Raw genomic sequence first — 26,141 nt, forward strand, 5'->3', positions numbered from 1 at the left:
GTTTGAAGCACATGCAGTGTGTTTGCCACATAATGCTACAATTTGCAAAAATGAAACTGATAAGTCTATCCCTTGGGTAGTTGGCTACTGGCCTGAAAGGTAAGGAGAGACAGAGATGCTCTGAGCCTGTTAGCTCTGAGAGAGCAAAACACAAAAGGACAAGGCTGAGCACATTTAACTAGGTCCAAATCATGAGGTCGGTGTCTATTCCTACATGAAAAACGTACTTGCAGCAACATTCTGATGACAGGTACCATCCAAAATACAGCATTGAAGTGCAGATTTGTACTGTAAGTGAATCAAGGGACATGATGATATGGTGAGACTGGTGTATGCTGGTTGTCAAAGTCTATGTATGCAGGATGCCCTGAGATAGAGTCATAGAGTCACACAGCACGGAAACAGACCCTTCGGACTAACTAGTCCATGCCAACCAGGTTTCAGAACTAATCTCGTCCCTTTTGCCTGCATTTGGTCCATAGCCCTCTAACCCATTTGTATTCATGTATCTGTCCAAATATCTTTGAAATGTTATAACTGTATCTGCACCTACCACTTACTTGGGCAGTTCATAAACTTCAGTGTGAAAAGTTGCCCCCTTATGTCCTTTTTAAATCTTTCTCCTCTCATCCTAAACTTACGTTGTCTAGTTTTGAACTCGCCTACCCTGGGGAAAAGACCTTTATTATTCACCTTATCTATGCCCCTCATGACTTTATAAACCTTTATAAGGTCACCCCTCAACGTCCCACACTCAATATGGATTTGAACTGTCCTCCCTGTCCATCTTCCTTCCCAGCTATCCACTCCACCCTCTTCTCCGACCTATCACCTTCACCCTCACCTTCATCTATCTATCATATTCCTTGCTACCTTGCCCCCAACCCCATCCCCTCCCATTTATTCCTCAGCCCCCGTGGGCCACCCCTTCATTCCTGTTGAAGAGCTTATGCTTGAAACGTTGACTCTCCTGCTCCTTTGATGCCACCTGACCAGCTGTGCTTTTCCAGCACCACACTCTCCAATTTATGGACTATCAGCCTGGGCAAGGGAAACAGAGCAAAGGCGTCTGGTTGACAACTTGGAAAAAAATCAGTTGTCTCAAGTATCTGATGTCAGAAGTGTGGAATTGGAACTTAAAGATGGGATTAACTCTGGTTAAAGACATTGAAAGAAATGCAACTGATCGGAAAGGATCACTGAAACTGAAAGGAAGAGAGCTGTATCACCCCTGACATATGGTGTAGCAATTCGAATAACAGTGAGAGGAGCAGTGACTGGATCCTGTCGAGATGTGGATACTGAGACTAATGTGTGGAATAATGGAAGTAGGCAAATTCAGATGCCAGAACAATCAGCAAAGGTTATACTAGCAAGGAAGAAGGACATTGAGTGGGGATTGAAATGGTACGATCATCTATTGTAGAGAGAGAGGAAATATACTGAGGCAAATGTAAGCGGTGAAACTATCAGCAACAAGGAGAAAGGCAAAGCCCAAAACCAGATGTGCTGACGAGAGATTTTAATGTAGTGGACTGGAAGAGAAATGGGTGACTGACAGGAAGACAAAAGAAAATGATTAGGTGAGGTTGAGGTAGTGGGTTTGAATGAATCGCAGAAAGCCAGTATGCAGGTCCAGCAGGTCATAAAGGACAGCAAATCAAATTTTGGCATTTATCACGAAAGGAATGGAGTATAACAATAGGGAAGTGTTGCTGCAACTGTAAAAAGCATTAGTGAGAATACATTTGGAATATTACATACTATAGTTTTGATCCCCTTGACGGAGGATGCAATTGCATTGGAGGCAGTTCAGAGAAGTTTAACCAGAATAATTTTAGAGATGTGGGGCTTGTCTTATGAGGAGAAATTGAGCAGCTCAGGCCTATATTCACTCGAGTTCAGAAGAACAAGAGGAGATTTGAGTAAATAAGATGCTAAAGGCAATTGACAAAGTAGCCATAGAGTGGATGTTTCCCCCTGTGAGGCCATCTAGAACTGGGGCGGGGTAGTCACAGTTTTAGGCCAAGGGGGGCAGATTTCAAACACAGATGAGGGGGAATTCAAAGAGTCATGAAGCTCTAGAATTCACTACCTCAGAGTGCATTGAACACCAGGAACACTGAATAAATGTAGGAAGGAGATACAGATTTTTAATTAGTAATGGGTTAAATGGATGTGGAGAGTGGGCATGAAAACGGAGTTGAGGCCAAGATGAGACCAGCCATGATCATATTAACTGGCAGAGCAGGCTTAAAGGGCCAACTTGCCTACACCCGTTCTTCTGTTCTTATGTTTGGAAGAGGCTGTTGAAGGTGGTGAGTTACAGAAATATGTGCTGGTCAAGTGTGTTACTTTGGCCTGGATAATTTCAAGCTTCTTGAGTGTTGTTGGAGCTGCACCTATCCAAGCATGTGGGGAGTATTGCATCACACTCCCGACTCGTATCTTGGGAAAATATCACTGTTGGGGTGTCAGGGATAGCCATTTCCAGCAGAACATTCTCCGATCTGTTCTTGTAGCTACAGGGTGGTGATTTGGAATGCAATACCTATATTCGAATAAGGTTTTCCCAGAGGGACAGGCACCACCAAGGTCCAAAATAAAATCATTTCACTTCAGTTCAATGATTACAGAATTGGCTTTGCTCACCCAACCTACATTGAACAGTCAGATTCAAGCAGCTATATTAAATTGGAATCTCTTCAAGAGTCAGCCATTTCAAAATGAGAAGAGACAATACAGAGAATTTTTCCACATAATGAAGCTAATGCTTTGAAAGGAAAAAAGCAGTTTGTATACACATCATTATTTCTTCATACATTCAAATCTCTCAGCCTCAGCACTCCCTATCTCCATAAACTTCTCCAGTACAATATCCTTCAAAGAACGCTATTCTGCTTCAAGTCTGGCCTCCTTCACAAGTCAAGTTTTCCTTTACTCCACCATCGACAGCTGTGCCTTCAGCTTATCATTCCAAAGCATTGAAATTCCCTCCTTAAACCTCACCAACTTCTTGCAAACCATTGCCTGAAACCCACCACTGACCAAGCTTTTGGACCCAATGTCTCAGCAGGTTGGTGTCACTTCTGGTCTGATAATGTTCCTGTGAAGCCAGCCTGTGATGGTTTCCTACATTAGAAGCATTTGGTAAGTTTTGTTATCTGTTCTGAGTCAGGCAGCGTCCAAGGAGCAGGATAGTCAACGTTTCATCAGGAATGTGGCTGGGGGTTTGGTGGGGGGGAAGCAAGCTGAGAGATAAACTGGAGAGTGGGGGTGAGGCTGAGGGAGAAGATAGGTGGGATCCAATCCTCCAACTCAGCACCGCCCTCTAAACCTGTCCATCTTCCTTCCCACCATCCTCGCCACTTTCCCCATCGACCTATCACCAACACCTCCCAGCTGGATCCACATATTGCCTTCCTGGCTGCCTTCCCACCCCCCCACCCCCGTCCCCGCACCACCCTCAATCCCCTGTTTATCTCTCATCCCCCTTGACCCTCCACATTCCTGATGGATGGATGTTCTGTTATCATCCCAGTTTTTATTTGGAATTAGTGGACAAAATGAAATGAAGAATAGATTGGATAACAATCCATGAGCTACACTATACACTTGTGTGTTTTGTTCCTTACACAGGCAAACTTCCAATGTCTAGGAGAGACTGCATAACTTCATCCCAGGGACGAGAGAGAAACTTTATGTAGTTTCAGGACCGACCTGGGAGCAGTCATCTATTCAGCATCTCAATCAAGAGTGGAAAGGGCATATTAATGGATGTTACTTATCATGGACTTGCAGGAAGTATTCAATAAGGTCCTGCATAAAAGGCAGCAAGCTAAAGCTCAGGTTTATGTAATCAAGAGAAAATACTGAACTGACTAGAAGAGTAGTGAAGCAACATGAGGTACAAAGTACAGATAATAAGCAGACGTAATAATTGGCAGGACATCATTCGAGGCATCCACAGGGATCTGTGAAACCTTTGAGTATTTACCGTATTTTTTCATGATTTTGATGAGATAAAGAGCTACATGTCCAGGTTTGCCAATGACAGAAAGGTTGGCAGTATTGCTAGAAGTGCAAATAAATCAGTCAAGTAGAATAAGTCTATCAATTACTATGTGCAATACAAGTAAATGAACAAAACTGCAGAAAGTGGTTTTCGATGTCAGAAATGTGAGATTATGAGATTATCTTATTGAGAGGATAAAGAATGGAATAGGGTAGATTCTAGAAAGTGGAAAGTTAGAAACAGGAGGTCCAAATGCCTTAGAAGTCCACCTACCTCTCCATACTATAATCCATGTGTGATAAAGATGGACTGCTAATCCTTCCATCCAGACAACTAGAAGACAGAGAGACAGCGGGAAGTAAAAGTCAAGCTCTGGCCCTGGTTAGACCACACCTGGAAACATATGATATATTGGCCTTTGGACTCACCAGAAACAGGACTCCAGTGGTTAAATTAAAAGTTGATAAGATTAGATTACTTACAGTGTGGAAACAGGCCCTTCGGCCCAACAAGTCCACACTGACCCGCCGAAGCGCAACCCACCCATACCCCTACATTTACCCCTTACCTAACACTACAGGCAATTTAGCATGGCCAATTCACCTGACCCGCACATCTTTGTGACTGTGGGAGGAAACCGGAGCACCTGGAGGAAACCCACGCAGACACGGGGAGAACGTGCAAACTCCACACAGTCAGTCGCCTGAGTCGGGAATTGAACCCGGGTCTCAGGCGCTGTGAGGCAGCAGTGCTAACCACTGTGCCACCGTGCAGCTAAATTTTCAAATTATTAAGGAAAATGGAAGTAGTTTTTTACATTTGCCTTTCCATTATTTTGTGAAATCCAACATTGACAAAGTCTAAAAATTGGAACTAGACCTTTTAAGAGTGAAATTAGAAAGCACTGCTTCATGCAGTGGGTGGGAACAATTTTAAATTCTCGTCCACAGAGAGCTTAATGCTTAATCAACAGTAACTTTAAAGTAGAGATTCATATATTTTTGATGAATGGAAAGCTACTAACAGATATTAAAATTCCAAGACTCCCTAATGTTATGCAGTATGTTAAAGCCATTAATCCACTGTATTAAATTATTCCAAATTATTACGGAAACTTTTATTTCTTAATCAAGAAATTGTATCAAATAAAGTTCAAAATGGTGCAGTATATGGAGATTTATCATCCATAATAAAATAATTGATCAATATGCTCTGTAACATGGCTGATCAGCCAAGATTTTATTGAATGGCAGAGCAAGCTCAATGGATGAATGGTCTACTTTGGTTCCTGTTTTAAATATTCCTATTTTTATATGTATAACAAATATAATGACATGTGTCCCACTGAGCCAACTATTTTGTTGTAAATTTACACCCATTCAGAACTGTTGGAAACTGTTCTTCTTGCATAATGGTGGCGCTAAGTTAACAAACTAATTGGTTTTGACAGAATTAACATTGGCTGAGGCAAATTATCAAGTAAATTCATGCATTCTAAACTGATGCACATATTTCCTTGGGGAGGAATAACTCAGTTAACTCAGTTCTTAGATCAAAGAAATACAATCAGTTTTTTCACGAAATTTCAACACCAATCCTGCAAGTTGTTCCAAATGTTGAAAAAAAATGAAGCAGGACATGATCTGACACAGAATTGAATCCATCCTAAGCATTCCAGATCTGTGGGGCTAGATTTATAAACAAGTCTCTTTTGGTGGATTTTATTACAAATGTGTGTGAATTTAAGATAGGTCTCATTAAACATTTTGAACACTCTGTTCACTTTGATCCAACTATACAACAAATTACAATCCAACCAATTTCCACAGCTACCTTAATGCCATCTTTCTCACACCCCACTTCCTGCAAGGAACCTGTTCCATTCTGCCAGCTTCAATGGTATTTGTTTGTTTGATCCAACCTTCCCCACCAGCTCTACACTGGAGATAAACTGACAAGGGGATCACTTGGCAGAACACTTCTTTTCAACCTCCAAACACAACACTAAGCTTCTAGCTGAAAAGTGCAGTGCTGGAAAAGCACAGCAGATAAGGCAGCATCTTGGAGAGTCAATAGTTCAGACATAAGTCCTTCATCAGTCCTCACTTTCTCCTGCTAAGTTTCCAGTTGGCTATCATTTTAATTTCTATCTTGCTCCTTCTGACCTTTACATCTTTGGCCATTTCAGAGGTCCAGCCAACCCCAGGAGGAACGGCACTTCAACATTCAATCAGAAACTTCCACTAAACTCAACATTTTCACTTTGTAATCTCAACTTTTTCACTCTGCAACCTCTGTCCCCAAATTTGCTTTTGTTTTCATGACAAGGTTTTGGTTTTAACTCACACTTGCTTCAGGGTGGTAGCAATTCAACCTTCTGCCATTCACACCTCCTCTAGACATATTTCTGTTCCTTACTTGTCCCATTAACACTCTCTTTGGCCCTCATTCCTTGTCCTTTGGTTAATTAATCTCTCCTGTTTTTAACTCTCGCATAGGCCTTCACTTTTGCTTTTCATCCCACCCTCCTCAATTTTGAAAATAACCTGAATATATTACTTGTTACTCTCTACAAGGATGCTGCCAGACCTGAATATTTCCAGCATTTTCAATTTCATTTGCCAAGTCTTTTTGGGGAGCATAGATAGAAGAGCCATATATAATTGGATATTGTGTATTAATGATAAGTGTAATGCATCTTAAATAATGTTGTTGTGCATTAAACAGATGCATAGGAACTTTACAAGATGACAGCATTCCTTTAAATGCATTAGCAGCAAGATGCTTACTAATTGGAACAAAAAGTGAGTTCTAAAAAGGTTCCTGTGCTCTATATGTAACGCACTGCATAGTAATGCAAGTGCTATGGTTTAGATACTTTAGACTATTAGGCATTGTGGGTATTGTTTCCACATAGGGCAGGATCAAACCTAATGTTATCAGATCGTGCAAGTGTACAGGGCCTGGGTGAGACAATACCTGGAGTATTGTGTGCAATTTTGATCTCCTCATCTGAGGAAGAATGTTTGGCTTTGAAAGAAGTGCAACAAAGGTTCACCACACCGATTGATATACCTTCAGTGGTGAGTGGATCAGTTAGAATCATACTCACTAGAGTTTAAAGACTGGGGGCAAGTGGGGAGAGATCTCATAGAAACCTACATACAGTATTCCAACAGGACTAGATAGGGTAACCACAGGGAGGATGTTCCTGATGACCAGGGTGTCCAGAACCAGAAATCAGTTTAAGGATACAGGTTGGCCAATTAGACTGGAGACGAGGAGAAATTTCTTCACTCAGAGTGATGGGCCTATGGAATTCTCTGCCACAGAAAGCATTTGAGACCAAAACATTCAGTGTTTCCAAGAATGAGTTTGATGTAGTTCTTCGGGATAAAGGGATCAAAAGGTATCAGGGGAAAACAGAAACAGGCACTGAGTTAGATTATCAGCCATATTGAAAAGTGGAGCAGGTTCAAAGGCACTGCTCCTAGCTTCTCTGTATCATCCCTTCATCTGCTGTTAGTACTCTGAATAAAGTGGATAACAGTTCTATTTCCACCATAGCTTTCAATACTATCGATCCTACTTGGACACTTATGAATATTCCCCAAACTGAAGTGAACAGGTCTAAAACAAAAATAGTGATTACAAACCCTTGCAGCCCTCTCTCTACACCTAAAGAAATAAAAACAAAAGTTGAATTAATAAAATCTCATCAGTGATTATATTCCATGGCATGTGAGAGGTGACTGCTTCAGCAATCAACTATAAATGCAAAAAAAAAATGCAGTAGTGCTGATTAAATTTAATGTATTGCCTCAATTTCAAGAAGATGGATCTAATACTGAAGGGAATGTTAAAGCTCAGATTGTCCTTATTATCACAACTAGAGGCCTGTTTTAAGGGATTCTAATTCGATATGTCCATCACTTCCTTTTCCTGCATTCACAATATTTGGATGTCGCTGGCTGGGCCAACATTCATTACCCACTCCTAATGATCCTGAAGGAAGTCATGGTGAGCTGTCTTCTTGAAACACTGCAGTCATTGTGATGTAGGCCTCCCACACTGCTAGCAGGGAGGGAGTCCCAGGATTTTGACCCAGCAAAAATGAGTGAATGATGATGCAGTTCCAAGTCAGGATGGTGTGTGGCTTACAGGGGAGCTTGCAGGCGATGGTCTTCTCATGGAAGGAGCTTCTTGAGGAGTGCTGCCTAAGGAGCTTTGGTCATTACTGTAGCGTATCTTGGTGATGGCATACACTGCTGCCACTGTGCAATGACAGTGGAGGCAGTGAATGTTGAAGGTATTAGATGGGGTGCAATCAAGTGGGCTGCTTTCTACTGGATGGTAGTGAGCATCTTGAGCGTTGTTGAAGCTACATCCATCCAGGAAAGTGGGGAGCATTCCATCACAGTCCTGACTTGTGCCTTGAAATGGTGGACAGAAAAATCAGGAACTGAGTGACTTGTGGGAGAATTCTCAGCCTCTGAGTGGCTCTTGTAACCACTGAATCACAGAACTGTTAACAATATAAAAGCAGGCCATTTGATATCTTGTTCTGTATTGGCTGAATGCGGTATTTACATACATGTTTAGATTGCATTTATATGGCTGGTCCAGTTCGGTTTCTTGTCATTGGTAATCCCAGAATGTTGATAACAGGGATTCAGGGATTGTAATACCATTCATTGTCATGGAGAAATGGTTGGATTTTCTCTTGTTGGAGTTGGTTACTGCCTGAAACTTGTTTGGCACCAGAAAAAATCCAGCCCAGACATAATTTCTAAATGTGCATATTGCAGAAGGCACAGATTATTTGTTCAGTCACTCAATGACTACATTTTAATTCAGAAGCCAAAAGAAAATTGAAGACTAGCATTGTGAGTGCTTGAAGCACATAGTATCAATGCACATGATATAATGCCAGACACATATGAGAGAGATAAAAATAGAAATTGCTGGAAAAGCTCAGTCGGTCTGGTAGCACCTGTGGACAGAAATCAGAGTTAACGTTTTGTGTCGAGTGACCCTTGCTCAGAACTTGACTCGAAACGTTAACTCTGATTTCTCCCCATAGATGCTGCCAGACCTGCTGAGTTTTTCCAGCAATTTCTATTTCTTTCTCTGATTTACAGTTCTTCTGCAGTTCTTTCGATACATATTTGAGAGTGAAGGAAACAGATAGTTTTGACAATACATGTAAAGGAGAAAAGATAGGAGGAGGTTGAAATGGAAAATGAAACACTGGCATGGACTGGTTGAGCCAACTGACCTGTTTCTGTGGCAGTTCTGTGGCATGTGTGATAAGATTTTTTTCTCAAATCTGTTGCTTGAAGCCACAGATCTTGCGGATGTCTCCTAATGACTAACTCTTGGACAGCACTGCCAAAGACCAAGCAGCAAGTCACCTGCAGACCAACATCTGCAGACTGGTGATTGTACCAGAACAGATGGCTTGGAAAAACAACTGCCAAGACAGGTCATTTCAGGTTAATTCAGAAATATAGAAGGGCTATATTGGAGACTTGAGAAGTTGAGTGCACTTTGAATCAGCATTAGTGAAGTTATTTTAGCGTCAAATGCTGAATGAAATTGTAGGCATTTACCCTTTCTTTCCAAATCCACTTTCTTTTAATCTTCTGTATATAATGTATCTTGCCTTAGCTGTGAAAATGTAGCCAGCCTCCAATCAGCAATCAATAACTAAAAGATCAACTTTTCTGTTCTCTCCATACAGAATGACTCACGTGCTGGAAAATAAGGTTTTAAAATTAGGACAAATACGAAGTTGCAAAGCTGTCCTCTATCTGCCTTGGAAAATTGTGTGGTATTATTGCCTCCCCCGGCTTCTACAGAGAGAACGGCAAATATTTGACATTTGAGAGATCCATTGTCATGTATGATATTGTACCACTGCACCATAGTACTGTATTTGTACAACTAACTGTATCATATCAGCCCTTACAAAAAAGAGGAGGAAAAATAGAAAAGTTTACAATCCAACAATGAATTTCCCTATCACCCTGACCCCAAATAATTTTGCCAAATAACTTTTTCACAAAATTGTTGTGGGACCAACCTTATACCCCATAGTTGTATAATTGTGTGTCACAAATAACAGAAAGAACAATTATTCTGATATACAGTTTGAGAATACAAAGAGCTGACAAGCAAACATATGGATTACTTTTTTTTAAAATGCCTCAGCACGCTTAATATTGGATAACTATTTATATAATTACACTTCTTTGACCTTTCGGCAATGAGTGACGCATCAATTGTAGCTATTCAGTTAGTCAGCAGCCTTTACAATTAGAATACTGACCAATTTATTGGCAGTTACTGAGCCTGATGTTGTATCCTGGGGACAACAGTGCTGAAATGACCCACAGTGTCTTCAGGGATTTTGATTGAAAGGCTTATGATATTAATGTGTGAATGTTAAGATCATCTCTGCATCTTTAGATCTAAATTTTATTTCTTTTGTAATGATGGAATGACAAGACATGATGTTTGAAAACCTTGTTTTGTTTGTTTTGAGAGACATTTTCAATGAAAATATATTTTCCCAATCTTCCCACTTTAAATCTATTATACGTTGTTAATGTATAATATAACCTGACAGTTATCAATGCCACTCTGAACTCAAGTAAGCAGGAGATGTGCAACTGATGTTAATGACAGTTCTTTCTACTGGCAAGAATGTGTCATGGTCTGGTTCTCCAATGTATTATCACTTAGGTTTGGATTCATAACTGGAGGACTGTAGTTCAGTTCCATCACCTTACACTTTCTATTGCAAAGAACTTCAACCTAAACAGTGAAACATTACAGTCTATTTCCACCTGTTCCTTTCACATTTATTGCATCATCCATAATGTACACAATTCCTGCCAAGTTGGTGGAAAGGAATATTCCACCTCTCAATGGATGCCGCCCCAATACTGAAGTCTTTGCCATTGCACAATGGCAATCCTGGCTGATCGGTAAACTTTACCTTGTTTTCCTCCAGCCTTTAAAGAATGAGATGTTGGCTGGGAAGTATTTCCCACTGAGTAGGCTTCTGCTCTTGAGGAGAAATCCCAGGAACATGCTTCCAAGCAAATGCCCAATTTCACCTTCAAACATCAGTATAAGGTTGGGATGATCTTGCACATATTTCATACCATCATTTCTGACCTATTTTTCTATCCTTCTGGACAAAGGAAACAAAGTTGATCTGGATCCTGTGGTCTCCCAATGCTATGTACATTTCCTGCAAGGGTCACTGAAAGGCAACCAGCAGGAGGTCTGGTCAATTTTTCTCCTCATCCCCGAGCCACAGAGACCAGCTACATAGACGGTATACATATTAAAGTTAAAGTCATCATTGTTCCACTATCTTGTTAAAGAGAGGCAACTGATGGTGAATATAACCCAAGGGTCACACATTTCAGGCAAGATTGAGAATTCAGGATCTTCATGGTCACTTCAGTCAGTATGTGAACTAAACCCATGCTATTGATATCACTGCTGTGCAAACTAACCATTCAGGAAACTGAGCTAATACATATTGGCTGAGACTAACTAACCGACCATAGACTAGGGACTCAAATACATGATAGCCCTGGTTTATGGAACTAAACCAAAAGGATATCTGTTAAAATCTAAAGGACATTGCTGGTTTAAAATATTTTGCATTGTTGCCAAAAATGAAAGAATAAGTCCTATAATGTGAACAGTGTTTTTTCTAAATGTGAAAACAAAATGGCTGATTTTGCTTTAGGGTGATTCACACTGCCCTTTACTATCAGCGTGTATGTCAGCTCGATCTCTAATTTTACTTCCTTTCAAATGTGTCAGATTGCTGACACTGTAGAAATGAAAAACAAGTACTTTAAACAATTTGAAAACTATCCACACATTACAAATAAAAAATCAGTTTAGTTCAATGCTTGGTTCTACTGCTGTATTCGCATCACCTCTCATTAGCAAAGCCTTTTGATTGAATTACAATCCTTTGCCCCAGCTTTCTCTATTCATTCCATTGATACTAATTCACCCTACAGACAAATACAGAGGCTTGTCTGTGTAGCAATGTGTGTAAGCTGAAACAGTGAGCAACCACAGAGGATTAGAACCAGGTCAGATCCCATTCTCACCCAACATCATATCTATAGAGGTACAAGAGGTCACAAGGTACTTTTCAGCCTCAGAGGGATTGGGGCCAATTTTCAGAATGACTAGGATCAATTAACTACATATGTAGGAGATTAAGCTTAAATCTTCCTGACCTGCATGCTTCAGTTCCATAACAGACGATGTATGTGTGTCTCTGTCCCCCCATGGTTTGGGCAGTCTTTTATAACCACCACTTGTTTTAATCACACTAAGATATCAGTGCCGGGATGTAAATAAGCAAAATCAGTTTTGCATTATTTCTCCAATTTGCAATTCCCTTGAGGTTTTTAAACCCATGACCCTGAAGTCTTTGCCTTTACCTCATTTTTCTATTTGGAAGGCTTATCTATGTGCTACCATTAACACCCCTCCAACAGTGGCTGACAGCAGGAGCTGTCTATACAGTAGTTGGCAGGATTACGCCACTCGTGGATTTAGTTTGTGTTTCTTCATCCCAAATGGAACATTCCAGTTTCATTGCAGAATTAATCCAGCAATGGACCATGTGCAGGTTAAGAAATCTCCCAGTTAAGATACTGTACCACTGACAGAGCAGAGAGGACAGGTAAAGTTGTTTCAGGAATAAGAAACTCCATCTGCCATTCATCAAAAACACTGCCCCCTTCTGTAATACTGATAAATGATGATGTGTTTACTTCATTAGAGAGCATAGTAGGAGATATTCTGAATGTGCAACTAGGAACCTAGGCTCCATTACAGTTGTTAGCCAGCCTGCTGCCTGGAAGTATCAACACCAATTGCATAATTAATATATTAATTATTGCAGGCTTTTATTGGCCTACTTGTCAGCATCAGTGCATAAAATCGCGCTGGAGATGTGAATTACAACATTTGCAATAATTGGTGAAGGGATAAACGAAATGTAGAATTATCTTGGTTACCAACTACAGATAAATATCAGCAGCGAGATCCCCTGAAGCTGCTGATGCAGGTTTGATGGTAATAGTGTGGTGATACGGATTTATAATGACCAGTAAGGCGACATCGGGAGTAGTCAATTACAGCATAACTGGAACCCCCTCTCGCTTCACCTTTAATTTGAATCTTTTCATTAAAATTACAGCCTTCCGAATTACCAACCATTCAGTGCAGAAAGCCAGCCACATATCAATATCACGGATTCGCTGATGAATGTGGCTTTGCCGGGATTAGGGCAGCATCTGAACAAGATTGAAGAGACAGAGTGGCAGATTTCACACAGAAATCGCACTGTTCTTGCTGGCCCTTTCCCCTGTGAGCAGTTTGAGGGAGGGGTTAGCTGTGAAAATCGCATCTGCTCTTCCCAACTGGAGCGTTCCGCTTTCTGTGCTTGTCTGGCACAGCGTTAACTCTGTCCCTCCCAGCCAGAACTGCAAGGGAGGGGGCGGCTGTGATCGATGGCACTTTGAGCGGGATGCTGCTCGCATCAACACCCAGAGAGATTATTTTCATACACACACACCTTCGGGAAAGGACTTAACCTCTCAATGAAAATGGCTCCACGCCACGGTTTCCCGATTCCGGGACGGATTGAAGTTGCCCTCCGCTCTGCTCTCAGCCCCCACTCTTCTCTAGAGCCGCAACGGGGTAAACACTAACGGATCGATTCCGGGAGAGGGCAGAGAGAAAGACCTTATTTTGTGGTTTTGAATCACAATCTGAATGCAATCATAATAGGTTTTTTTAAAAAAAACATCACTAACAATACTGACTGAGTCTTTTTGCTGCTACATGTCTCTTGTCACGGTATTACAGCACCAGCTGATAACAGAATAACTGATGCTGAGAGATTCCCAATCTGAAAACCACCGAGTTCAGCTGCACTGACCCACTCAATCGCTCCCTCGGTGAAATACAGAGGGTTTTTATTTCAAACACAGTAAAACCTCTCCCCAAATTATAACGCGCTGGTTGTGAATGTAGCCTGCTGTTAAACTGCCGGCTCTGTATCCAACTGGTGAGGACTGAGCTCATAAACTCCTGATCTTGTATCTCTCTCCCACCCCCACCGCTCTCTCTCTCTCTCTCTGGCCATTGCCGTCAGTGAATCAGCCCCACAAGGTGAGCTGCCTTAGAGAAGCCCAGCACCAGACATCCACCCCAGGCGTTTCTTCAAGCTCCCTCCCTGTCTCTCTCCCCACCCACCTCCTTCAGCTGTTCCAGCTCATGTTTGACCGTCTCGTAGGCGCTCTCCAGCTCGTCGTATTGCTGCTTCAGCGACTGTTTCTCCTCCAGAACCACCAGCCCGTACTCTGCAGCCTGGATTTTCTCGTGGGTGGTCTCCGTTAGCTCCTTGGCCAGCCTCTCGATCTCAGCTTTGTAATGCTCCATGTTCTGCATCTGCAGCAGCTCGCCTTCAGCAGCCATGGCAGTGGCTGTGTGTGTTCCCAGGTCCGGCGGACTGGCAGGCTCTGTGTGTGTGTGTGTGTGTACCTGCAGAGAGGGAGCCTGCTAACACGCTGAGAATGGGAATGAGGAGGAGCCGCTCGTTCACCGCAGCATTGCACCTCTCTCGGCTCGCCGCTTCTGCTGCTCACCAAGGGGGTACACCTTTAGGCTGATCAGAAGCGAGCCGCCATCTCCAGTCTCACCGAGCCCTGAACCTCCTCTGCCACATGACGTCAAAGGCAGCAGGAGCATCCCAGGCTGAAAAAAAATCCTCCGAAACATACAGCAGAGGTCAACATTGCTGGTTAAACGCCTGATTTCACACACACACACACACATCAGAGCTTAACCTTGCAGGACAACTGCGTTACTGAGAGGCTCCAGCTCAAACTACCAGCACAGACTCAACAGAACCAAACTGAGTTTCCTAATCGGGATTATCTCCCTAACCAACAAGGTCTAGTGATTGAGGATAATCCTATTACTGATGGAGCTGGGATTTCCTCTCTCTGGATAATCCAATCACTCAGATCCTGCTCCATTATCCTGGATACAGCGACAGCTGTAATAACCTGGGAGAATTCCAAAGGCCTGCAGTTCACCAATTGTCTCAATTCAGTATGACCAGGGAGTTTAACGTCTAGGGAACCCCCGGACATGAAGGTATATTCAGCATCTAAACACTAATACATATGGTACTATTGAAAAATTATCTTAACAGAAGTCTGATTTAATCAGTCCCCCACATAATAACCTGACTAAAGCGATCCGCCCCATGTAAAAGTGTATCCTAAAATACCAAACCCTAACATCTACTGTTCCTGATCAGTATTTCAGGTTAGACAAAATTAAACAAGTTAAACAAACCCCCAGTATTCCAGGATCGAAATCCCACCTTGTAGAGTTAAAACAGTCCAATCTGTAGAAGTACAAATTATAGAAGAAGGTTAATACACCCATTAATTCCAGCCAGTGGAAGATCCTGATTACATCCAATGCTGGGTCACAATTTGATCCAGTGTTCAATCCAAATTACAGTCAACGTTAGATCCCAATTACACAAAATATTACATCTCAATTATACCTAACATTAGGCCTGAGTTACGCCCAGAATTAAATCCCAATTACAGCTAATGCTGGATACATTTTAAATCCAGCATTATGTTGCACATCCAGCAATAAATCCCATTGAAATCAGTATTAGATCCCAGTTATATCAAGTGATAGGTCCCAATTACATGCAGTTCAAATTCAGTCAGCATCAGTTCCCAATTACACTAAAATCTAGATACCAATTCCATCCAATATTAGATTCCAATTACACCCAGCATTGGATCTCTCGTACCCCCAATGCTAGATTCCAATTATAACAGCATTAGATCCCAATTACACATTGTGTCAGATCCCATTACACTAAGCACTAGGTCCCAACTACATCTAGCATTAAATCCCAATGCTAGGTTTTAATTACACCCTACACTAGATCCCAAATAACACAATATTAAATCTCAACCGCATCCAGTGTTTAAGTCTAATTGCATCAAGTGTCATAAGTATTTTGTTCTAAATGTATATTTTAAAATTTGGAATATTAGAACTATCATTAGTATGTTACAAATGTGATTGTTTACATAGTCCATCAATTAGGATGAATATGGTACATTGTACTCTAGGGCGCCACACTTCGCTTACAATGCAGATTACCTCACCTCTACATGTTTGAACCATGAGAAGAAACTGACAAAAGGAGAATGTGCAAACTCCACACAGTCACCCAAGGCTGGAATCGAACCCATTTCCCTATTACTATGAGGCAGCAGTACTAAATACAGAGCCATGACAAGATGCCATGCAGGACCTGTCAATATGTGAGGGAAGGGGCTGGTCAGATTTGTGTCACAAAGATAGAGATTACCATATAACTGATGATAAGATTCTGACCTACAATTAAGGGGAAGTACAGTCCCCACATTCCAGTTTCTCCTTGATTTCAGTTGTCCTCTTCTCTGTTCTTGGTTCATTCTTTGAACCAGATTCCAAGTACCTTCATGTAATCTGATCTGATGAAGGAAATAAAAGATCAGTTGGCCTAATTCACAAAGAACATTGCCTCAATTTTCCAGCAATTTACTCTGGTGTGAACTGGTTGTTGATTCTCATCTATGTTCAGATTGAAAGTTGATCCAAATAGAACATGGTGGTATTGTTGGTGGACAGGAAAGCCTTGATCTGAATGCCTCTGTAACTTGGGATACTCACCTCTCTTATGTCCACATTCTTGTTGAAGAACAAAAAAACACACCATCAAGACAGAGGAGAGAGAGAGCAGCCTTGCCTAAGTTCAAATCTGGTTAGAAAGCTCTCTGATTAAATTTCTCTCCCTGAAGCCTATTTATGGTACTTGACGAAAAGTCTTCTCCTGCTCCAAACTGTTGAACTATGTGGAGAAAGTAAGAACTGCAGATGCTGGAGATCAGAATCGAAAGTGTGTGTCCACCACCAATACTGAACATAGGCAATAGTCTCCACTGAATAGTGTAAGGATAGTAGAGAGCTTCCTGCCTGGTGTAAAACAGGTCTGATCAGTTGGTTTCCTAACTTTCAGAACAGATTTGACTTAATTGAATAGAATTCTGTAATCTATGTTTGCTGGTGAAATGATTGCCAATTTCAATTCACTCTTCTTCACTTATGGGCATGATAATCCATTCCCTCATGAACTCTGACATGCTGCCAGCCTGAAGCATACTCTCATGTATGTCTAGCAAGTCTGCATTGAACCAGACCCACAGAGCCCACTAAAGGTCAATCACTAAACCATTGTATCCGGGAGTTTCACACTCCCTCAAGATTGACAACCTTTGTCTTGCTCATCCAAATTTAATAAATGATCCAGAATCTCCTTTTTGCTGTCACTGAAAACCTCTGCAATTTAGAATAGGATTGATTAGAAAGGTATGCAAATGGATATTAGAGCTCTTTACAGTTTGCATTATACCATGTTATACCTAATAGCAGAGCCCATCACACTTTGTTACTACCCTTTACAGTGTTAAGAGCCCTTTACACACAGGGCTCATTACACCTAATGTTAGAATCCATTACACACAGTTTTAGATTCCTTTATACCTCATGTAAGAGTCTATTACACTTAGTATTAGTGTCCATTATACCCCATGTTACGTCCATTACAATTATTTTCAGCCAATGAAAGTAAGAAAACACTCCATAATGTTTAGAAATTACTGCTCAAAATATTAGATAACCAAATTTTATATGTTTGCATAACAACCTGTTTAAACACAGGAATGTCCCAATTCTTATAAATAGCCAGCACCTCCACTAGAACTGGAGACAGTGAAATTTCATATTAGTATATGCTAATATCACCAAAGATAATTTGACGGGTTAGGTGTTTTGAATTTTTCAAGCCCATATATTTCATCATAATTAAGATGAAATGAAGATAAAATAATAAAAATAGCATCGTGAAACTAGGAAGAATACACCAAAGAGATACATTTGATTTAAATTTAATTTTTTTTTATTTTGGACACATTTGCAGCGATATAATAGTGACAATAATTCAACAATTAAAGAATAATGAATACCTAGATTTTAAAGGTTAATTTGTGAGAAGTGACTATACAAATTAGGCCATTTTCTTTAGAAGTTAGAAGGTTAAAGGGTGATCTGACCAAAGATCTTCAAGATATTAACATGAAAAGATAGGATAGATAAAGATAAACTATTTCCACTGGCTGGGGATTCTAGAACTAGAGGGAATAGTCTAAGAATTATGTTCAATATATTAATTGGAGACATGCTTAATAATCCATCCAATTTTATGGGCATTATCCAGAAATTCCACTCAGCAAATCTAAACACAAATTATGACAATGATTCAAGGTAAAAATAATATTCATTTAGTAATCTCCATCCAAAATATAATCCTATTCAATTTACTATCTCACTCTGAATTGATTTAAAGGAATATTTGCTAGGCTAGTATGATACTGCTTGACTTGGCTGCAGGTAACTTCAGAATGTATGTTGCACACTGTGTATTCTCCTCACAAATGAATGATATCAGATTCCCCTGAACGGACACCGCCTGACAGACCACACAAAATTAGAACATCTGTTTTGTGTTCTTTTCTGTGCCAATCTCAGTTAGGACAGGAGATGTAGCTACAATTAGTCTCAGTAAACCTGAATCATAGAACATAGAACATAGAGCAATACAGCACAGAAAAGGCCCTTCGGCCCACGATGTTGTGCCGAACATCTATCCTAGATTAAAGGTCGCCAATGATTCTGACTCTACCACTCCCACGGGCAGCGCATTCCATGCCCCCACCACTCTCTGGGTAAAGAACCCACCCCTGACATCTCCCCTATACCTTCCACCCTTCACCTTAAATTTATGTCCCCTTGTAACACTCTGTTGTACCCGGGGAAAAAGTTTCTGACTGTCTACTCTATCTATTCCTCTGATCATCTTATAAACCTCTATCAAGTCACCCCTCATCCTTTGCCGTTCCAACGAGAAAAGGCCGAGAACTCTCAACCTGTCCTCGTACGACCTATTCTCCATTCCAGGCAACATCCTGGTAAATCTTCTCTGCACCCTCTCCAAAGCTTTCACATCTTTCCTAAAGTGAGGCGACCAGAACTGCACACAGTACTCCAAATGTGGCCTAACCAAAGTCCTGTACAGCTGCAACATCACTTCATGACTCTTGAATTCAATCCCTCTGCTAATGAACGCTAATACACCATAGGCCTTCTTACAAGCTCTATCCACCTGAGTGGCAACTTTCAAAGATCTATGAACATAGACCCCAAGATCCCTCTGTTCCTCCACCTGACTAAGAACCCTACCGTTAACCCTGTATTCTGCATTCTTATTTGTTCTTCCAAAATGGACAACCTCACACTTGGCAGGGTTGAACTCCATCTGCCACTCCTCAGCACAGCTCTGCATCATATCTAAGTCCCTTTGCAGCCGCCAACAGCCCTCCTCACTGTCCACAACTCCACCAATCTTCGTATCATCTGCAAATTTACTGACCCACCCTTCGACTCCCTCATCCAAGTCATTAATAAAAATTACAAACAGCAGAGGACCCAGAACTGATCTCTGCGGAACTCCACTTGTAACTGGGCTCCAGGCTGAATATTTACCATCTACCACCACTCTCTGACTTCGGCCGGTTAGCCAGTTTTCTATCCAATTAGCCAAATTTCCCTCTATCCCATGCCCCCTGACTTTCCGCATAAGCCTACCATGGGGAACCTTATCAAATGCCTTACTAAAATCCATGTACACTACATCCACTGCTCTACCCTCATCCACATGCTTGGTCACCTCCTCAAAGAATTCAATAAGACTTGTAAGGCAAGACCTACCCTTCACAAATCCGTGCTGGCTGTCCCTAATCAAGCAGTGTCTTTCCAGATACTCATAAATCCTATCCCTCAGTACCCTTTCCATTACTTTGCCTACCACAGAAGTAAGACTAACTGGCCTGTAATTCCCGGGGTTATCCCTATTCCCTTTTTTGAACAGGGGCACAACATTCGCTACTCTCCAGTCCCCTGGTACCACCCCCGTTGACAGTGAAGACGAAAAGATCATTGCCAACGGTACTGCAATTTCCTCTCTTGCTTCCCACATAATCCTAGGATCAAGGTAGTAAAAAATAAAAAAAAAGAGTATCTCCTCCAGATTGCTATCTGGTGAAGTCCTGAAAAGGATTTGTCTAAGCTGCCACTAGGAACCGAGATCAGGATAATTCTAGGCTGCCCGTTATTTGAATAGGGGACTGATATTCACAATCACATGCATAACTTAGTAGAGAGTTTCTATGGAAGATAGACCAGGCACCAGCATGAATCAATGCATTTAGAGAAATGGAAAGAATTCAGCAAGGAATTAAATAAAATGTGGGTAAAAACAGTGACTGTAGATGCTGGAAACCAGATTTTGGATTAGTGGTTCCCCGGCCCTCAATGCCTCATCTTCACCATGGATATCCAATCCCTCTACACCTCCATCCACCATGACCAGGGCCTCCAAGCCCTCCGTTTCCTCCTCTCCCGACGTCCCCAACAGTACCCTTTCACCGACACTCTCATTCGTTTGGCCGAACTGGTCCTCACCCTTAACAATTTCTCCTTCGAATCCTCCCACTTCCTCCAGACCAAAGGGGTAGCCATGGACACACGTATGGGCCCCAGCTATGCCTGTCACTTTGTTGGCTACGTAGAACAGTCGATCTTCCATAATTACACCGGCACCACTCCCCACCTCTTCTTCCGCTAAATTGATGACTGCATTGGCGCCACCTCATGCTCCCATGAGGAGGTTGAGCAATTCATCAACTTCACCAACACATTCCACCCTGACCTTAAATTTACCTGGACCATCTCTGACACCTCCCTCCCCTTTCTGGACCCCTCCATCTCCATTAATGACGACCGACTTGACACTGACATTTTTTACAAACCCACCGACTCCCACAGCTACCTGGATTACACTCTTCCCACCCTACCTCTTGCAAAAATGCCACCCCGTATTCCCAATTCCTCCGCCTCCGCCATATCTGCTCCCAGGAGGACCAGTTTCACCACAGAACACACCAGATGGCCTCCTTCTTTAGAGACTGCAATTTCTCTTCCCACATGGTTAAAGATGCCCTCCAATGCATCTCGTCCACATCCCACACCTCCGCCCTCAGACCTCACCCCTCCAACCGTAACAAGGACAGAATGCCCCTGGTGCTCACCTTCCACCCTACCAACCTTCGCATAAACCAAATCATCTGCCGACATTTCCGCCACCTCCAACAAGACCCCACCACCAGGGATATATTTCCCTACCCACCCCTTTCTGCCTTCTGCAAAGACCGTTCCCTCCATGACTACCTGGTCAGGTCCACGCCCCCTACAACCCACCCTCCCATCCTGGCACCATCCCCTCCCACCGCAGGAACTGCAAAACCTGCGCCCACACCTCCTCCCTCACCTCCACCCAAGGCCCTAAAGGAGCCACATCCATCAAAGTTCTACCAGCACATCCACTGATATCATTTATTGTATCCGTTGCTCCCGATGCGGTCTCCTCTACATTGGGGAGACTGGACACCTCCTAGCAGAGCTCTTTAGGGAACATCTCCGGGACACCCGCACCAATCAACCACACCGCCCTGTGGCCCAACATTTCAACTCCCCCTCCCACTCTGCCGAGGACATGGAGGTCCTGGGCCTCCTTCACCGCCGCTCCCTCACCACCAGACGCCTGGAGGAAGAACGCCTCATCTTCCGCCTCGGAACACTTCAACCCCAGGGCATCAATGTGGACTTCAACAGTTTCCTCATTTCCCTTCCCCCACCTCATCCTAACTTCCAGCTCAGCACTGACCCCATGACTTGTCCTACCTGCCTATCTTCTTTTCCACCTATCCACTCCACCCTCCTCCCTGACCTATCACCTTCATCCCCTCCCCCACTCACCTATTGTACTCTATGCTACTTTCTCCCCACCCCCACCCTCCTCTAGCTTCTCTCTCCATGCTTCAGGCTCTCTGCCTTTATTCCTGTTGGAGGGCTTTTGCCTGAAACGTCGATTTTGCTGTTCCTTGGATGCTGCCTGAACTGCTGTGCTCTTCCAGCACCACTGATCCAAAATTAAATAAAATGTGACAGCAACTCAGGGCTATGTGAGATGTGTTATATTCTAAACCCCATATAATCAATTTATTTATTGAATCAATTTTAAGAGTCAGCACACAAACACCAATCACCATGCTTGAGAATCTCCAAATTAAATGAATAAAGAATTCTTCTAAGTAGCATTTCCATTTCCCAGATGCATACCGTCTTAATAAAGTGCGAAGTGCATACCTTTTTCATAAGGGCAATACTTAAGCAACCTACAGTCAGATAATTGAGCATAGGTTGGCAAGAGCAAAGACTTAGAGACCCCATGTGTACACAAGTGGTACTACTGATACTGACATGACACAACTCACCAACAGTCAGCACTGTAAAGCTTTCAGCTGCTGATCACATCATGACCACTTCCCCAAAGAGGTCATTGGTTTTCAAAGCTATCCAAATCTAAGTGGGAAAATATAAAGCCCTATCCTTAATGATAAGTTAATCCCTTTATATAGTTAAAAATCACACAACACCAGGTTATAGTCCAACAGGTTTATTTGGAAGCACTAGCTTTCGGAACACTGCTCCTTCATCAGGCGGTTTTTAACTAAATACACCCCAGTCCAACACCAGCATCTCCAAATCATTGCATTTATATAGTGTCTTTAGCATAGCAAAAATGTCCCAATTTGTTTCGTTGAAGACACAACAATGAGTCAGCTTGGCTGGTTAATTGTGAACATAATTTTAAAGTATACTAAATATATTGGCTTGTCTAAATCACTACTGGGGATGTCGGTTCTAATATCTTACCATCAAGTATATTCTCTCGGACCTAATTAAACTCAGAAGACATCCCTTTTACCTCCCTGGCTTGCAGGAAAGTCATAATTTGGTCAAGAAACAACTGAAAAATATGGTTTTAAGCCCTTATTCTGTACAGAGCATAAAATTCCTCTAATATGATACAGGGAGCAACACAGCGCATCATCTGAATCACCACAGAATGGACAACCATCAGATCCCATCAAGCAATGATTACATCAAATGCTTGAACATTATTGATGATCTTGCTACTGTACAATTACTATATATCACTAACATCTTGATAAGTGAGTTAATGTGGGTCGACCATTCTACAGCAGCTCCCAAATAAAGCCTCATAAGTTCCCAAAAATCTTTACAATTGATAAACATGTGTTGTCTACAAGGACATAACACAATGATGCTGCTCTCAAAGAAGTTTACCATTCACAAATTATGTTTGTAATTGGAACAGCATTTGATTTCTCTCCCTTTCAGAACATAAAACATTTGAAATTTTCATTAAATCACTTGTCTTGAGTCATCAGTAGGAGCTACAGGAGATAATTTTATTAGTATACAGCATGACAATCTAACAATTGTAACACACATACTGCATTTGTAAAAGTGACATAGAATTTGATATGGCTTTGCCTTGGGTCTACCTAATGATTAGTGATAGAAGATATACCACCAGAGAGTTCTAAATTATTCTTAGATAACACGACAGTGATAGCATTAGCAATAGTATGATAGGGAGAAGTATAGTAAGGCATAATTACAAGGGGCTTAGGGACAAGGAAAAAAATCCATCTGTTCCCTCTGAAAGCTAATTCCTAGAACAACTTTTCTCCCCCCTCAGGACTGTCTGTGACATCAATTGAATAAGTACAGCCAAAGTTAAATGAAAATTAATCCCTTCAAAACAGTTTGGTTATACAATATCTTCCCCGGAGCATCTTACCCATACGATCATGTACATTACGTTTACCACTATCCCATCTCCCTCCATGTCTCTGACACTTGGTCTGCGCATTTCACACTTTTCTCAGAATGTATTTTTGTCTGGTTTGTTTTTTCTTTAATCTTTCATGGAGTGTGGACAAAACTGGCAGCACCAATATTTGCTGCCCATCCCTGACTGCTATTGAACTGAGTGGCCTTGCTAGGTGATTTCAGAGGACTGTTGAAAATCAATGACATTGCTGTGGATCTGGACTCATATGATCAGGCAAGGATGGCAGATTTCCTTCCCTAAAAGACATTGATGAACCAAGGGAACGGCTCTTTAAAAATGTAATTTAAATTCCACCAGTAAAGTGGTGGGATTTGAACCTATGTACCCAAAATATTTACCCAGTAACATCAACATTATGCCATCATCTCTCTTTGGGGAAATGATAAATCTCTTGCTTGAGGATTGCTGACCCTATTCCTGATGGAACATTTTTCCTCTTATATCCTTCATGGTAGATGTTGTTCTTTGTGGGTGTTAATGTTGGCCCATTATAATAAATTCTCAAATGTTGATATCGATTATACACCTATATCAGTTTTACCATTGATTCTTGTTCTCAGGCTTAGCTTCTTTTCTCGGGCTTTAGCTTCTGATGTAGCTTTGTTAATGACAGGAATGTTTTCCAACTCTGAGATTCCTGCAATGATTTTATCAACTTCTTTTGAGATCTCTGGCCAATTCGCTATGGCCTGAACATTAGTTGTACACCAGCTAATGTCTACTCTTTGCAATATAACTTCCTAAAAAGAGGCTGGAATAACATATTCTTCATCAAATGCTAGTAGGCCATCCATGACTGAGCTGTGCTATCAGTGCTGAAGATACATGTTCTTGGACAATTTGGTAAATATACAATCTAACCATCCTCCAAAACAATATTTGTGAATGATAGTATTCTTTCATATTCATATATTCATTTTATTCTTAACAGAATTGTTCTTCTTTTTATGTTTAGCTGTGAGTCTAGGAAGACCAGTGAGATCTTTTCCAGGATACCCCTTCACTGGTTGGTTACTAAACCATTTGTAGATGGGAGCTAGTCAAACTCCTACATTCCTAATAAAGGGTACGGGTTGTGGTATCTGTGCAGGTTCAAAAATGAAGATTGTTGGCTGTGAACTTGATAAATATTTTCAATGACATTTCATTCCTTTGGGTTTAGTGTAACTTTTATCACTCCTATGGTCTTGACAGTTATGCCATCGCTCCCAAATAGTCTCCCTTCTGAAGATTGTACCTTCGGTTTCTTCAGACATGGTAACTGGTCTGAAACAATAGTGGCCTCAGCAATGCCATCAATCTTAAATTCAACAGAATGTCCATTGACGTAAACAGGTTCTGAGAATCCTAGGTCAAGAGATCACTAAATTCCCCCATAAAAGTCTCGGTTATCTGTTCTAAAGCTGTACCACATTAAGGTCCTTCTCCGCATGACATTCTCTTTCACTGAAACTTGGCAATAGTGTTCTCAATTCTGCATTTAGCATTTAATTATGAGACAATGCTGTATCTTAAGCATTGTTTTGTCAATGAAGTACATTTCTAGGACACTACGGTTTTTTTTCCATTCCTTTTCAGTGTACTGATTACTCTTCAGATTATAAAGTCAGTTCAATGTTGCTTGCAATCTGGTGATCATAGAGTCATAAGGATGTACAGCACAGAAACAGACCATTCAGTCCAACTGGTCCATGCCAACAAGATTTCCTAACCAAATTTAGTTCCATTTGTGAGCACTTGGCTCATATCCCTCCAAACCCTTCCTATTCATATACCCACACAGATGCCTTTTAAAATGTTGTATTTGCACCAGCCTCCACCACTTTCTCTGGCAGCTCATTCCATACATGTACCACCCTTTGTGTGAAAAGATTGCCCCTTAGGTCTCTTTTATATCTTTCCCCTCTCACCCTAAACCTATGACCTTTAGTGTGGACTCACCCACCCCAGGGAAAAGACCTTGTCTATTTATCCCATCCATGCCCCTCATGATTTTATAAATCTCTATAAGATTATCTCTCAGCCTCTGATGCTCCAGGGAAAACAGCCCTAGCCTATTCAACCTCTCCCTATAGCTCAAATCCT

General features: G+C 41.6%; 1 protein-coding gene across 11 annotated transcripts in view; it reads right to left on the minus strand.

Annotated features, from left to right (window-relative positions):
* Positions 1–14,681, minus strand: part of bicd1a (bicaudal D homolog 1a) — a 207,803-nt gene extending 193,122 nt beyond the window's left edge. For all 11 annotated transcript variants that reach the window (XM_060839446.1, XM_060839448.1, XM_060839443.1 and 8 more), the window contains exon 1: positions 14,327–14,681. In XM_060839446.1, the coding sequence (XP_060695429.1) occupies positions 14,327–14,548 (222 nt within the window). In that variant the 5' untranslated portion in view covers positions 14,549–14,681. The remainder of the gene's footprint in view (positions 1–14,326) is intronic.
* Between the last annotated feature and the right edge of the window lie 11,460 nt (positions 14,682–26,141).

Source organism: Hemiscyllium ocellatum, chromosome 19 (genome assembly GCF_020745735.1).
Source record: "Hemiscyllium ocellatum isolate sHemOce1 chromosome 19, sHemOce1.pat.X.cur, whole genome shotgun sequence".
NCBI lineage: Eukaryota > Metazoa > Chordata > Chondrichthyes > Orectolobiformes > Hemiscylliidae > Hemiscyllium > Hemiscyllium ocellatum.